Source organism: Gorilla gorilla, chromosome 18, assembly GCF_029281585.2.
Source record: "Gorilla gorilla gorilla isolate KB3781 chromosome 18, NHGRI_mGorGor1-v2.1_pri, whole genome shotgun sequence".
Taxonomy (NCBI): Eukaryota; Metazoa; Chordata; class Mammalia; order Primates; family Hominidae; genus Gorilla; species Gorilla gorilla.
This window is the reverse complement of record NC_073242.2, coordinates 100259320-100272260: the sequence shown is the minus strand read 5'-3', so window position 1 is coordinate 100272260 and position 12941 is coordinate 100259320. Positions and strand designations below refer to the sequence as shown.

General features: G+C 42.6%; 1 protein-coding gene across 1 annotated transcript in view; it reads left to right on the top strand.

The window, feature by feature from the left end:
• The window catches only part of HYDIN (HYDIN axonemal central pair apparatus protein), a 421455-nt gene extending 410878 nt beyond the window's left edge, over positions 1-10577 (top strand). Inside the window, exons 85-86 of the mRNA XM_055366388.2 lie at positions 7956-8180; positions 9900-10577. Coding sequence (XP_055222363.2) covers positions 7956-8180; positions 9900-10382 — 708 coding nt within the window. The 3' untranslated portion in view covers positions 10383-10577. The remainder of the gene's footprint in view (positions 1-7955; positions 8181-9899) is intronic.
• The last annotated feature ends 2364 nt before the right edge of the window (positions 10578-12941 follow it).

Genomic DNA, 12941 nt, shown 5'->3' with positions numbered 1-12941 from the left:
CTGGCTAACATGGTGAAACCCCATCTCTACTAAAAATACAAAAATTAGCCCAGCATGGTGGTGGGCGCCTGTAATCCCAGCTACTCGCGAGGCTGAGGCAGAAGAATTGCTTGAACCCGGGAGGTGGAGGCTGCAGTGAGCCGAGATTGTGCCACTGCACTGCAGCCTGGGCAACAGAGTAAGACTCTATCTCAAAATAAATAAAATAAAATAAAATAAAATAGTATAGAATAGGTGTGGTGAAAAGGAAAACAAGGTATGTAATAGTGTGCACACACACACACTACTTCAGGAAGGAGCACAAGAAAACTTTGACAGTGGTTAGAAGGGCATGGCTGGAATTATAGAATTGTGAACTGGCAGGGAGAGGAACTTTCTTTGGAGTCTTTTTATCTGGTTATCACTCCAAACTCTCACTGTCCAGATTCTATCAAATCTCTTCTGTTTTTCCACCTTCAGCCCACCTGACGAGTTCCCCTCGCTCCAGCTCCAGCCAACTTCCTTCTTCAGTGGCTGGTCATTTGTGTTGGTTTCAATGTCTAGTTATCCTGAAAAATGTGGCCATGGATCTCCTGGTACATGTATCCTCCCAATGCGCATAGGCATACGTTGTTCCACAGCATATGCCTAGGAGTAGAACCACAGGTCATAGAGTGTGCATAGCTTTCACTTTAGTAGGTAATTGCCAATTAGTGATGAGAGTTCCTAATGTTCAACGTCTTCACCAACCCTCGGTATTGTCGGGTTTTTTAAGGTTACTAATCTGATAAACTGCTAACTCCTCGTGGACTTAATTTCCCTTTTTACAGACAGATTGATTTCAGTTGGGTAATATTATATATAGGAGATCTGCATCTGTGTTCATGAGTGAGCTTAGACCACCGTTTTCCTCTCTCGTACTGTCTCTGTCCAGTTTGCATATCAAAGTTTTGCAAGCCATATAGAGTCAGGCATTTTCTCACTTTCTGGATTCTGTGAGTTTATAAAAGATTGAAATTACGTCTTTCTTGAACTCACAGATGAAGCCACCTAGGCCTGGTGGGTTTTTGTATGTGTGGAGGTGGGAGAGATTGTCTGCTACTTATTTGTCTACTACTATTCAATTCCTTTAATGGGTTATTGGACTACTTAGATTTTCTGTTTCTTCTTGCGTCAGTAATAAGACCATGTTCATTGCATCCATATATTAAAATGTTGGTATAAAGTTGTTAATGTCATATTACCTTTGTAATGTGACATCGCTTTTTCATTTCTAATATTGGTTATTGTGCCTTCTCTCTGTTTCTTAGTCTTACCAGAGGTTTCTTTCCAAAATGCATCTTTTGTCTCCATTGTGACTCTATTGTATGCTTGCTTTCTGGTTACTTGATTTCTGCTCTTGTCTTGATTATTTCCTTCCTTCTGCTTCCTTTGGGATACTGGGGGCTTATTTAATTTCTAAGATGAAGGCTTAGCGCTTTGACTTCTAGTCTTCTTGATTTTCCAAGCTATACATTTAAAATTATAAATATCTAAGTACTGCTTTAGCAGTTATACAAATTGTGATTGTAGTGTTTTTTATTCAGTTCAAAAAGGTTCTAATTTTTGTGATTAATACTTCTTTTTTAACTAATGGTTATTAGAAGAGTTTCTTAATTTCTGAACATGTGGATTTTTCTAGTTATTTTTTAAATTACTTTGTGATCTGAGAACATATTCTATATTATTTCAGTTCTCTAGAATGTGTTTAGACTTGTTTTTATGGCCCAGTGTGTGGTTTTGTGGGGTGGTTTTTTTTTTGTTGTTGTTGTTGTTGTTGTTGTTGTTGTTTATCCTCCATCTATTTTTTAAAAGGATGCGTTTGCCATTTTGAGGTTTGTTTTTGAGACAGAGTCTCACTCAGTCAGCTGGAGTGCAGTGGCGCAATCTCAGCTCACTGCAGCCTCTGCCTCCCAGGTTCAAGCAATGTTCTTGCCTCAGCCTCCCGAGTAGCTGGGATGACAGGCGCACACCACTACGCCCTGCTAATTTTTATATTTTTAGTAGAGATGGGGTTTTGCCATGTTGGCCAGGCTCGCCTGAAACTCCTTACCTCACATGATCTGCCCACCTCAGCCTCCGAAAGTGCTACTGGGATTACAGGTGTGAGCCACTGTGCGCAGCTGGGTTCAATTTCCTGTATTCTTACTGACGTTTTTGTCTGCTTTTTTTTTTATCAGTTAAGAGAATACATTAAAGTATATCACTATGATTGTGGATCTGTTTGTTTCTTCTTGTAGTTTGTCATGTTTTGCTTCATATACTTTGAACTATATTTTGGTTAAGTAAAAATGATAGTATTTTTCTGGTAACTTGAAACTGTTTTCATTATGAAGTGATCCTCTTTGTCTCTACTAATGATTTTGCCTTGAAGATCATTTTGTCGGCTATTAATACAACTTTCTTCTGGTTAGTATTTGCATAGTGTATGTTTTAATTGTCATACTTTCAACCTTTCTGTGCCCTTATAGTTTAAATGTGTCTTTTATAAACAGCATATAGATGAGATAGATTTTAAGAGAAGGGGGTGGAGAGGGGATTGAGACAGGGTCTGACTCTGACAGCCAGGCTGGAGTGCAGTGGGTGATCACAGCTCACTGTAGCTTCAACCTCCCCAGGCTCAGGTGATCCTCCCAACTCAGCCTCCCGAGTAGCTGGCACTACAGGTGCGTGTCACCATACCCGGCTAATTTTTATATTTTTTTGTAGGCTCATCTCAAACTCCCCGGCTCAAGCAATCCACCCGCCTCAGCTTCCCAAAGTGCCGAGGTGGGTGGATTGCTTGAGCCCAAGAGTTACAGGTGTGAGCCACCACGTCCAGCCAGATTTGTTTTTTTAATCCATCCTAGCAATCTTTACTTTTCACTGGAGTATTTATATTATTTGTATTTAATATACTGACATAGTCAAGTTTATATTCCCCCCTGTGCTTTCTCGTTATCTGGGCTGTTCTGTTTTCTTTTTCTCTTTTGTTTTGTAGATATCTCTTCCCGTCTTGTCTTCATTGTTACTCACTCACATTCACTTTTTTAAGATGATAACTTTGTGTATAATTGCACCATCCTCCTTTTCCATTGCTCATGTTAGGTTTTTCCATACTCTTGGAAGGAGAAGGTAACCAGTGTATCTAAGGCTCTCTCCTCTGTTGTAACTGCAAAATGTTGATTTTTTTTTTCAAATACAGCCTTATGCTTTTAAGATTTATTTTCTCTGCTCTCATCCCCACCTTTTTCTGAGCTCTATCTTTCCTTTACCCCTAGTGTCTCTGTTGTGGTCAAATAGATTCTACTTTCATAAATTTCTCTCAGTGCAGGAGTTTTATCTTAGAAAGGAGCTTCAGTCACTTGGTTTTGTGCATTCAAATGGCCTATACTGCCCCATATTGTCCAATCTTATCGCAACAGTTTTTGCAATTAACTATAAACTGGAGCCCGAAATATTCCTCCAGCTTAGGCTGCTATTGTCAAATTGTCCTATCGGGTTTTCCAGGTTTTGCCTGTTCATGCAATGTCAAGGGAAGAAAAGTTTTCCAGGTTGCATTAGAGCCCCCAATTCAGAGGCGATTCTGGGTTCTTGGGCTCTCGAGACTGAGGCTGTTTTGCCTTCCTCCTGCTTTTCCTCTATAGTGGCTGATACCGCATCCATCTGCTAGCTGTTAGTAATTTGGTCCTACCCACTAGTATTTTGGGATTTGAGGGGTTACCTTTTCACTGAGTTTTGTTATAAATCGTGGCCATGTGTTCTTGCTGCTGTTAACCTAGTAGATCTGTGCATTTTGTGGGGAGATTTGGGGAGATACCAAACTACGCTGCTGCAATCATCTTGCCTAAAGCCTGAAATAGCTTTCATACGTGAGCAGAAGTCAAGTTTTCTTTTTTCCAAATGGATATAAATTGTCTCATACTGTTTTTACTTAAAAGGCCATCTTTTCCCCCACTGCTCTGCAAGGCCATTTATGAAATAAATCAAGTTCATCTATGCATGGGTCTGTTCTAGCTTTTCTATGATATCATAATGATCTAATTACTGAATTTGTGCCAATATCAGAGCATCCTAATTACTACCTACTTAGAGTAAGGTTTGATGTCTGGTAAAGCAAGCAATTATTCCAGCTTTATGTTGAGACTTAGTAACCTCTTATATTGTTGTTCTGCTGGAGTATCTTAGCTATTCTTGGCCCTTTACATTTACATATCAATTTTGAAATCAGCTTGTCGAGTTCCTCAATAAAAAATAAAAAGAAAAGAAAAATAACCTGTTGGGATTTTGATTTGGATTACATTGAATCTATAGATTATTTTGAGAATATATTAGTTATTTGTTGATCTGTAACAAATGAACCAAAACTTAGCAACTTAAAACAACAGACATTTACTGTCTGCGCAGTTTCTGAGGATCAGGATTTAAGAGCAGCACCTTGGCCAGGTGGTTTGGGCTCAGGGTCTCTCAGGAGACTGGAATCAGGTTGTCAGCTAGGACGCTAGTCATCTCGAAGCATGACTGGGGCTAGATTTTCTGTCTCCAAACTCACTCATGTGGTTGCTGGAAAGGCCTTAGCTCCCTGCTGGCTGTTGGCTGGAGGCTTCAGTTCCTCACTATGCGGGCCTCTCCCTAGAGCTGCTTTCAACATGGCAGCTCGCTCACTTCCCCTAGGATGAGAGATCTAAGAGAAAGAGTGCACAAGAATAGAAGCCACAGGCCGGGCGCGGTGGCTCACACCTGTAATCCCAGCACTGTGGGAGGCCGAGGCAGGCGGATCACAAGGTCAGGAGTTCGAGACCAGTCTGGCCAACATAGTGAAACCCCATTTCTACTAAAAATACAAAAATTAGCCGGCCATGGTGGCATGTGCCTGTATTCCTAGCTACTCAGTAGGGTGAGGCAAGTGAATTGCTTGAACCTGGGAAGCAGAGATTGCAGTGAGCCAAGATGGCAACACTGCACCCCAGCCTGGGTGACAGAGCGAGACTCTGTCTCAAAAAAAAAAAAAAAGAATAGAAGCCACAGTCTTTCATCATTTAATCTCAGAAGTGACATGCCATCTTTTCTGCCATATGCCGGTGGTCACACAGGTCAGCCCCTGGTATCATATGGGAGAAGACTACACCAGGCTGGGAATCCCCAGAGGTGGGGATTATTGAGGACCATCTTGGGCCTGTCTATCAGAAGGAGAATTAATATCTTTACAATATTGAGATTTCCAATCCACGAGCAAATCTCCACTTATTTAAGTCCTTTTTAATTTCTCTCAATAGCATTTATTTGGTTTTCTATGTAGAGACTTTATTCATCTTTTATTAGGCTTATTTCTAGGTTTTATATATTTTGATGCTATTACAAATAGTATCTTTTTAAAATTTCATTATTTGTTGTAAGAATATAGAAATATAATTGATTTTTGTATATTGATTTTGTACCCCATCATCTTTTACAATTCACTTATTTCGGGTTTGTTTGTTTGTGACAGAGTCTCGCTTTGTCACCCAGGCTGAAATGCAGTGGTGTGATCAGGCTCACTGCAACCTCCAGCTCCCGGGTTCAAGCGATTCTCATGCCTCAACCTCCTGAGTAGGTGGGATTACAGATATGCGCCACCATGCATGGCTATTTTTGTATTTTTAGTAGAGACAGGGTTTCACCATGTTGGCCAGGCTGGTCTTGAACTCCTGGCCTCAAGTGATCCTCCTGCCTCAGCCTCCCAAAGTGCTGGGATTACAGGCGTGAGCCACCACGCCTGGCTACAATTCATTTATTTTGTATAATGACTTTGTACCCAACCATCTTCTAAAATTCACTATGTTCAGGAGAAAGACTGGCATCCAATTTTTCTTTCTCCTATTATTGTTGGATTTTGGTATCAACTTTATGCTGGTTGGAACGGGTTCCCTCTTAGTCTTTTCTCTGAAAGAATTTGTGGAATACTAGTATTCTTTCATCCTTGATTGTCTGGTATAACTTACGAGTAAACATTTATGAACCTGAATTTCTTTAAGGATTTTTTTTACTATTGATTACATTTCTCTAGTGGTTATATTAATAGAACTAAGTGGATTTTCTGTATGTTCTTGGGTCTGATTTTTTTTTTTTTCCCAAGATGGAGTTTTGCTCTTGTGGCCCAGGCTGGAGTGCAATGGCGTGATCTCGGCTCACCACAACCTCCGCCTCCCGAGTTCAAGTAATTCTCCTGCCTCAGCCTCCCAAGTAGCTAAGATCACAGGCATGCGCCACCACGCCCAGCTAATTTTGTATTTTTAGTAGAGACGGGGTTTCTCCATGTTGGTCAGGCTGGTCTCAAACTCCCAATCTCAGGTGATCCGCCTGCCTCGGCCTCCCAAAGTGAGGTCTGTTTTTATAGGTTATATTTGTTTATACACATGTCTATTTTATCTAGTTTTTAAATTGTGGTAAAATTATCTAAATTCTTATACTGTATTCTTTTTTGTTAAACAACTATAACTTCAGCGATATCCTCTTTTTATTCTGATATTTTTCTTTTTTAAAAAACTTTTTTAGAGATGGGGTCTCACTGCGTCTTTCAGGCTGGAGTGCAGTGGTATGATCATAGCTCCCTGCAGCCTTAAACTCCTACAATCAAGGACTCCTCCTGCCTCAGCCTCCTGAGTAGCTAGGACTACAGGTGTGTGCTGCTACACTCAGCTAATTTTTTTTTTTTTTTTTTTTTTGTAGAAACAGGCTCTCGCTATGCTGCCCAGGCTGGTCTCAAACTCCTGGGCTCAAGTGATCTTCCTGCCTCACTCACCCAAAGCACAGTTGTGAGCCACTGAGCCCAGCCTCTGATATTTTTCAATAAGAACTAGTTATTTTTTTAAATACTTACTCATAGTAAAACCAAATTTTACCTATATAAAAGTATATGAAATTGAAAATAAGTCTCCAGAATCCCATTTTCCCACCCTAACATAACTACTGGTAACAGTGTGGTATATATTCTTACAGTCTCTTTCTATACATCCATAGACATATTCTTCACAAAAAAGAGCTCATACTATATATGCATTTCTGGAACCTGCTTTCTTCCACTTAAAATATCATCAACATCAACACCTTTCATTTCGATGTGTATTGCTCTACACCTCTGGTTTTTTTTTTTGAGACGGAGTCTCACTCTGTTGCCCAGGCTGTGGACTAGAGTGACACGATCTTGGCTCACTGCAACCTCTCCTTCCCGGGTTCAAGCGATTCTCCTGCCTCAGCCTCCCGAGTAGCTGGGACTACAGGCGCGCACTACTGCGTCCAGCTAATTTTTGTGTTTTTTTTAGAAATGGGGTTTCACCATGTTAGTCAGCCTGGTTTCGAACTCCTGACCTTGTGATCCACCCGCCTCAGCCTCCCAAAGTGCTAGGATTACAGGCATGAGCCACCGCACCAGGTCCCGCTCTACCTCATCCTTTCTAGTGGCTACACAATATTCCACTGAAATGAGAAAACCATAATTTGTTTAACTAATCTTCTACTAATAATACATTCGAATTGTTTCCCTTGTTTTGCTATATAAGAAATGCTTTCTGTTCTTGCTTTGTTTCGCCATGGGTAATAATGGAGGATGGCAGAACCCAGGACGCTGTTCTGAGATTGGCCATGAGCAAAGAAGGAGCTGCCTAAGCTTCAGCCCTCCTACTGGCAGCGCTCACCCATCTCCACATCTCCCTCTGTGCACTTCTCAGGAGACGGTCCAGCACCTGCACTTAGATTTATAGAGATCCCAGATATAGAATCACCTGAACTAGAGAAAGCTAGGAGAGGTACAGGGGAGAGAGGGTGGGCTGGTTTGGACAGAGGTTCCCCAGGAGCAAGAACAGCATGATCATGTGCACTATTTCTGCCCCCAACCTGCTATGGAGCCTTGGGCAGGTCTCTAGGTGGCAGGTGATGAATTAGCCTTTCAGCATGACAGGATCCTCTGTTTTCTCTTCCAGGGCACGTTCTCATTTGAATTCCAGCCCCTGAAAGCTGGAGAAACCTTCGGAAGACTAACTTTGCACAACACTGACTTGGGTTACTACCAGTATGAGCTCTATCTGAAAGCCACGCCAGCACTTCCGGAAAAGCCCGTTCACTTCCAGACTGTCCTTGGCAGCAGCCAAATCATCCTTGTGAAGTTCATCAATTACACACGGCAGAGGACAGAATACTACTGCAGGGTGAGTGGCCCCGCTCTGCCTTCTGCCCTTCCCTCACATGAACGCTGGGTTCAAAAACAATGAGAGGAGACACAGGGAGCATGAATGTGAGACTCAGAGAGACTCAGGTGCTTCGTTGTCATGGTGACACCTGCCTCAGAGGCCTGAATCTAGCCTGGAAACTCCCAGCTAGAAACAAACAGCACCAGGCCTGGGTTCTTCCATTACAGACTTTCTGTCTTAACAAGCTGTGATGGAGTGTAGGGGAGTTTTGTTTCACACAGCACGCCCAGTGATCCACAGAGGGAGACAGTATAGCTTAGTAGTCATGGTATCGGCTGTGGAATCAAACAGACATGGGTTTGAGTCCTGGCTTCACCACTTACTTTTTGTATGAATAATTTCCTTAAGCTCTCTAAGCTTACTTATAAATGGGGATAATACCCCCAACCTTGCAGGATTGCTATAAGGATTTTAAATATGTATCTAAAGCCATTTTCTTAGAGCCTAGCCTATAGTAAGTGCTCCATATACATTAGCTGTTACATCAGTTGGAATATAGGTTCAACTACTAAAACAGAAACCCAAAGCTAGACACAGTGGTTCACATCTGCAATCCTAGCACTTTGGGAGGCTCAGGTGGGAAGATCGCTATAGCCAGGAGTTGAAGACCAGCCTGGGCAACATAGCGAGACCTCATCTCTATTTAAAAAAATAAAATAAAATTCTAGAAAACAGAAACCACAAATAACAGCAAATTAGATGTTGGTTTCTCTCACAAATAACAGTCTGGGCATAAGCAGTTTGAGCTGGAATGGCAGCTCGCTGACACCAGGCACCCAGACACCTTCTGTCCCGATGCTCTGCCCTCTGAAGGGAGCTGCTTTGGTCCACGTGGGCCAAGATGGTTTATCAGGACATCCACATTCCAGCCAGCTACAAGGGAAGAGGGGACAGTTGTATATATCACCTCTACTAATATTCTATGGAACAAAACTTCACAGGACCACACCTATCAACAAAGGAGCTAGGAAAGGTAGCTTTTGTACTGGGCAGTCACATGCCCAGGTAAAATCAGAGATCTTGTGGCTGTAGCCAAGAGGCAGAGGCTCTTGATCAGTTGTATCAGCCAAGAGATGCTAGGTTAGGTACAGTAGCAATCACAGGGGCTTAAGATGAAGGCTTGTTTCTCACTTGAGCAATTTTCCAGAGAGGCCAGCAGGGGACCCTGCTCATCTCAGTCCCTTGGGATTCAAGCACCATCTCAAATATTTCCAGTACAGTATTAGAGCGGTGAAAGGACCCTGACAAGAGTTAAATTGGCAATGAAAGGCTCTAGCATGGAAGTGACACCTTTCACTTCTGCTCACAGCTAGTTGTCTGGAACTAGCACCACCCATCTGCAAGGAACCAGAATGTTTGGTCTTCCATGTGCATGGAAGGAAAGAACCGAATATAGGGGATCAGCATCCATGACTGCCCTATTGACATAATGTGGCTGTGTGTCTCAGTACACATTATTAACATCTCTTTGCCTTTGTTTCTTTGTAGCAAAATAGAAATAATAATTAGTAATACCTACCCTACAAGGGAGTTATAAGGACACAACTTTATAACATTCCCAGTCTCACACAGACATAGTTGCTTGATGTCCAGGAGTGGAGGGGCTGGGGTAGACTTGAGCTCCTGGTGTGCTCTTCAGGATCTCACGTGAGCTGAGTTTGTTTGTTCCCCTTTCAGACCGACTGTACAGACTTCCACGCAGAAAAACTCATTAATGCAGCCCCAGGAGGCCAGGGAGGCACTGAAGCCAGTGTGGAAGTCTTATTCGAGCCCAGCCACCTGGGTGAGACCAAGGGCATCCTGATCCTATCATCGCTCGCAGGTGGAGAGTATATCATCCCCCTCTTTGGAATGGCTCTGCCTCCCAAGCCCCAAGGTCCCTTCTCGATCCGAGCCGGGTACAGCATAATCATCCCCTTCAAGAATGTCTTCTATCACATGGTGACCTTCTCCATCATCGTGGATAACCCAGCCTTCACCATTCGCGCTGGAGAGTCTGTGCGGCCCAAGAAGATCAACAACATCACAGTCTCCTTTGAAGGAAACCCATCTGGCAGCAAAACCCCCATCACCACCAAGCTGACTGTGAGCTGCCCTCCTGGTGAAGGGAGTGAAACTGGAGTTAAATGGGTTTATTATCTGAAGGGGATCACCCTTTAGTGGTAACCAGGGTTACCTGTATCAACCAAAAGCTATGCATTGTCTTAGCCTGAAAAAGAATAGAGAAAACAACAAGAATTCTAAAGGAACTGTTTTTATTCTTCTCATATAATTATAGGGCAGTTATTTCCCTATTATGTGTTTTCCAAATATAGATATGAAATATCTATTCCATATTAAACATTATAACTACACACAACAGCTCTATATTTTAGACAACTGAATCCTTGTAAGTCCCTAAATTGAGTTTCTTGACATAGCCCCAAAGCTCAAGTACTTTGTAATAATTCCCATTTTTATCAAGAAGGCACAGGTATCACACTAATGACCTTCTACTCTACAACACTTAGCAATGCGTGACGCTGGGTACTGCAGTTTCTTTTTAAAATCCAAAATGGTTTAAAAAGCCCTTAGACATGACTATTTTGATGTGGCATTTTATTCTGCTTTCACATAAAAGCCAAATAAATATTTTCAAAGGGATGAGCAGATAACATTAGGGCAATCCAGGGACACTCCCATCACTTTTTCTCTTGGCTTTTATACCATCAGTGTCCGAATCCCACATCTGCCCTACACAGAAAGTTCTCACTGAAGTCTAGGCCCTGGAGAAAGGCTAATAGAGATCCCAGCTCCCCCCACCACACACACACACCCCGCCTTGGATAGCATTCAGCAGGAGAGCAGGGATTCTCAACCCATCTGCACATCAGGACCACCTAACTCTCACTCTGAACATACCCAGTCCCCATCTGATGTAATTGGTCTGGAGAGGGGTGTGGACATCTTTATTATATATGTTTAACTTGTATAGCAGATGGTTAAAGTCTGGGCTTGGCATGGGTTTGCTTCTGCAGACATACACCTCTGACGGAGGGTCCCCCTGCCTCCACCTGCTCCCCACACTCATCCCCCACAGCCCTCCTACAAGAGGTGCAGGAGACTGGAAGAAGATGGCCTCTTGGGAATGAATGCCGTAAAGAAGTGGGTCTCAAAAATGGTCCCTGGGCCAGCAGCAGTACTATCACCTGGGAATTTATTAAAAATCCAAACTCTCAGTCCCCATGTCAGATCGACTGAATCAAAAAGTCTGTAGGTGTGGCCCGGCAATCTTTTAGCAAGCCCTTATACCTGTCAGAGGTGGCTTTCATGGAGGGAGACTCTTCTACTTCTTCTGTACCTCCCCACAACCCTAGCCCAGTATACTCTAGGACCAAAAAAGCTTTTTCTAGAATGTCTGTAAACACAGACCTTTACAATAGTCCTCCCTCATCCTCAGGGGATACATTCCAAGGTGCCCAGTAGATGCCTGAAACCACAGATAGTACTGAACACTCCATATACTGTGGTATTTTCCTTTACATACATACCTTTGATTAATTTATAAATTAGGCACAGTAAGAGATTAACAACAATAATAATAAAATGGAATAATTATAATAATATGCCAGCATCACTACCCATGTGCTTTGGGGCCATTATTAAACTAAATAAGGTTTCCTTGAACACAAGCATTGCGATCCCATGACAGTTGACCTGCTAACCCCAAGTCATCTACTCAGTGACTATCAAGTAGGTTGTGTCTACAGCATGCATACGCTAGACGAGGGGATGATTCACATCCTGAGCAGGATGGAGTGGGATGGCATGAGATTTCCTCAAGCTATTTAGAATAGCATGCCATTTAAAAAGTATGAATTGTTTATTTCTGGAATTTTTCATTAAATATTTTCATTCCACAGTTGACCACAGGTAACTGAAGCCATAGATGAGGAGGACTGCCATACTTAATGGACAATTTATTTTTATAACCTCTAAAGACACTACTGATAGGTCTAAAGACAACCAGATGACAGATTTTCGCAATGGTTAAGTGAGCAAAGATCGCTCTGACCAATAATCTGAGAGGATGCTAAGATCAATGAGCAAGAGTGATGACTTGCAAATATACAGCATCTGTATAAAGTCAGTGCTTCTGAAATATTAGTATACATCAGCATCCCCCGGAGGGCTTACTAAAACAGATTGCTGAGCCTCACCCTCAGGAAGTCCGATCTAAGAGATTTGGGTGGGGCTTGAGAATCTGCATTTCTAACCAGTTCCTGGTGATGCTCGTTGGTGAGACCAATCAGACTGTGAGAACCACGACTCTAAAGCCTCGAGCCTCCTGGTTATTCGGAGTGGCCTATGGACCTGCAGCATCAGCATCACCTGGGAATTTGTTAGAAAGGCAGGCCCTCAGGCCCCACCCTAGACCTGTTGAATCAGAATCTGCATTTACATGGACCTCCAGGCGATCTGCATGCACATTGCAGCTGAGAGTGCTATTTTAAGGTACCTGGCAAAACTTGACATTTGCCAAACCCACAGCCATAACTCTTTCATTACAGTCCTGAGAAGTCTTACCAAATCTGCATAGGACCTAGTTGATGAAATTAACCCTCCCCAAAACGTGCCTCCTTCCACCTATTCACCAGAGGTATAGGTTAGGAGAAGGGAAGCAATTGGTCCCTCACTCTACTCTTCAAAAGGGTGTACTTTTTCAATAATGGTCAATGT